The sequence below is a fragment of the Drosophila takahashii genome, unplaced genomic scaffold (genome assembly GCF_030179915.1).
Source record: "Drosophila takahashii strain IR98-3 E-12201 unplaced genomic scaffold, DtakHiC1v2 scaffold_38, whole genome shotgun sequence".
Lineage (NCBI taxonomy): Eukaryota > Metazoa > Arthropoda > Insecta > Diptera > Drosophilidae > Drosophila > Drosophila takahashii.
The window spans coordinates 59985-61601 of NW_027221716.1; the positions used below are offsets into that span (position 1 = coordinate 59985).

General features: G+C 43.8%; 1 protein-coding gene across 1 annotated transcript; it reads left to right on the forward strand.

Moving 5' to 3' along the window:
- Nucleotides 1-204: 204 nt before the first annotated feature.
- LOC138914578 (uncharacterized) lies at nucleotides 205-1122 on the forward strand. Its single transcript, XM_070219399.1, has one exon. It carries the CDS (start codon nucleotides 205-207, stop codon nucleotides 1120-1122), a length of 918 nt encoding a protein of 305 aa, XP_070075500.1.
- Nucleotides 1123-1617: the final 495 nt, after the last annotated feature.

The window sequence follows — 1617 nt, forward strand, 5'->3', positions numbered from 1 at the left end:
TGATTAAAGCCAATAAAACTTAATTTTGTTAAATAAAAGCCAACAGTGGAAAAGTGAAAAGAAACTGAAAAATCCACACACACTCACTGGCAATATACAAAAACAAAACACTAAGCAATTACTGCGAATCCGTAACAAAACAAAATCACTCAACATAACAAAACACCCAAAACGCACTCAAGCATAAACGCACTCAACAGCAACATGTCAGCTGCTAAGCGCCTGCGGGAAAAAACCAACCCGGATCTGAAAGCGAGCCGGCGACCTGATGAATCCTCAACACAGATGCTCCAACTCATCAATGAGAGGTTTGATGAGCAGAAGGAGATTCTTTCCAGCGAGCTGCGAGAAAGTGAGGCCCGCGTCCTTAGCAACCTCCAGGAGAAGTTCCAGGCGATGGCAACCGAGATCCATAGCCTCACTCAACGTGTCACTCAACTGGAGAATGAGGTAAAAAAAGTAGACGAGCTACAACAGCGGGTCACTGAGTTGGCTAGCCAACTGGCAGCAAACGGCCCTCCTAGTGGCCTGGTAGATGAGCTGAAGCAGCAAGTTGTCGACTTGGATGCCAGACTGGTGGCAAAATGCAACGCGGAGGAGGATGCTGCGGTCGCGAGCAATTTGCGCTGGCATGGGGTCCCACAGGTCGAAGGCGAAAATTTGAAGACGCTTTTTCACAAGCTTTGTTTCTCGCTGCAACTTACTCCGCCTCCAGTGGTCAAATCCATCTTTAGGGTACGTCCGCGACAATCAGGTCAATCATTTGTAGACCCAATAATAATTGTAAAACTGGAAAACGTACGCGGCAAGGTGGAGCTACTGAGAGCAATTGGGGCATACCGGCGAGACAAAAAAGTTCAACTTAGCCTACAGCTGATAGGGTTTGAGTCGCCAGCACTGATGTACATGAACGAACAGCTGACCAAATATAATTATGAGATCTTCAAAGAAGCCATGCGACTTAAAAAGCACAAGCAGCTTACAGCTGTTTTTACACGCCGTGGAGTGGTCCACGTGAAGCTGAGCGAAGGAGGGGAACCTCGATATATTCAAAGCTCGCTCGAGCTTTCTGAGCTGACCAACGATGTGGGCGGCGCGCATAGGAACTCATTTCGAGAATAATCAGACTCTCTCAATTTTTTATGTTAAACCTTCGATCATAGTCCTTGTATTTGTTAGTTTTAAAATTAATGTAGGTCGCTTTGTTTACTTTATGTTCTTTGCAGCTTCTTATCAATGTTTTATTTTATACATAATGCGTGCGCAACTGACAATTTTGCTTAAACATTTAAAATGGAAGACAATTTAGAAGTCTCCAATAGCCATGCCCTTTTGCGAATCCTCACCAAACAAAGATCTGGCCTTAAAGTTTGTCATTTGAACGCTCAAAGTCTGCCGAGAAAAATTGAAGAGTTCAGATATACATTTGTGAATTCTGGTGTAGATATTATATGTGTATCTGAAACGTGGTTTGCCAAAGATGTCTTGGATACGTTAATTTTATGTGATGGTTTTAATGTCTATCGTGCGGATCGTGCCAGTCATGGGGGGGGCGTAGCAATATATGTTAGTAAGCAATTAAAGTGCAAGTTTATATGTAAGCATCCCGATAGTAGC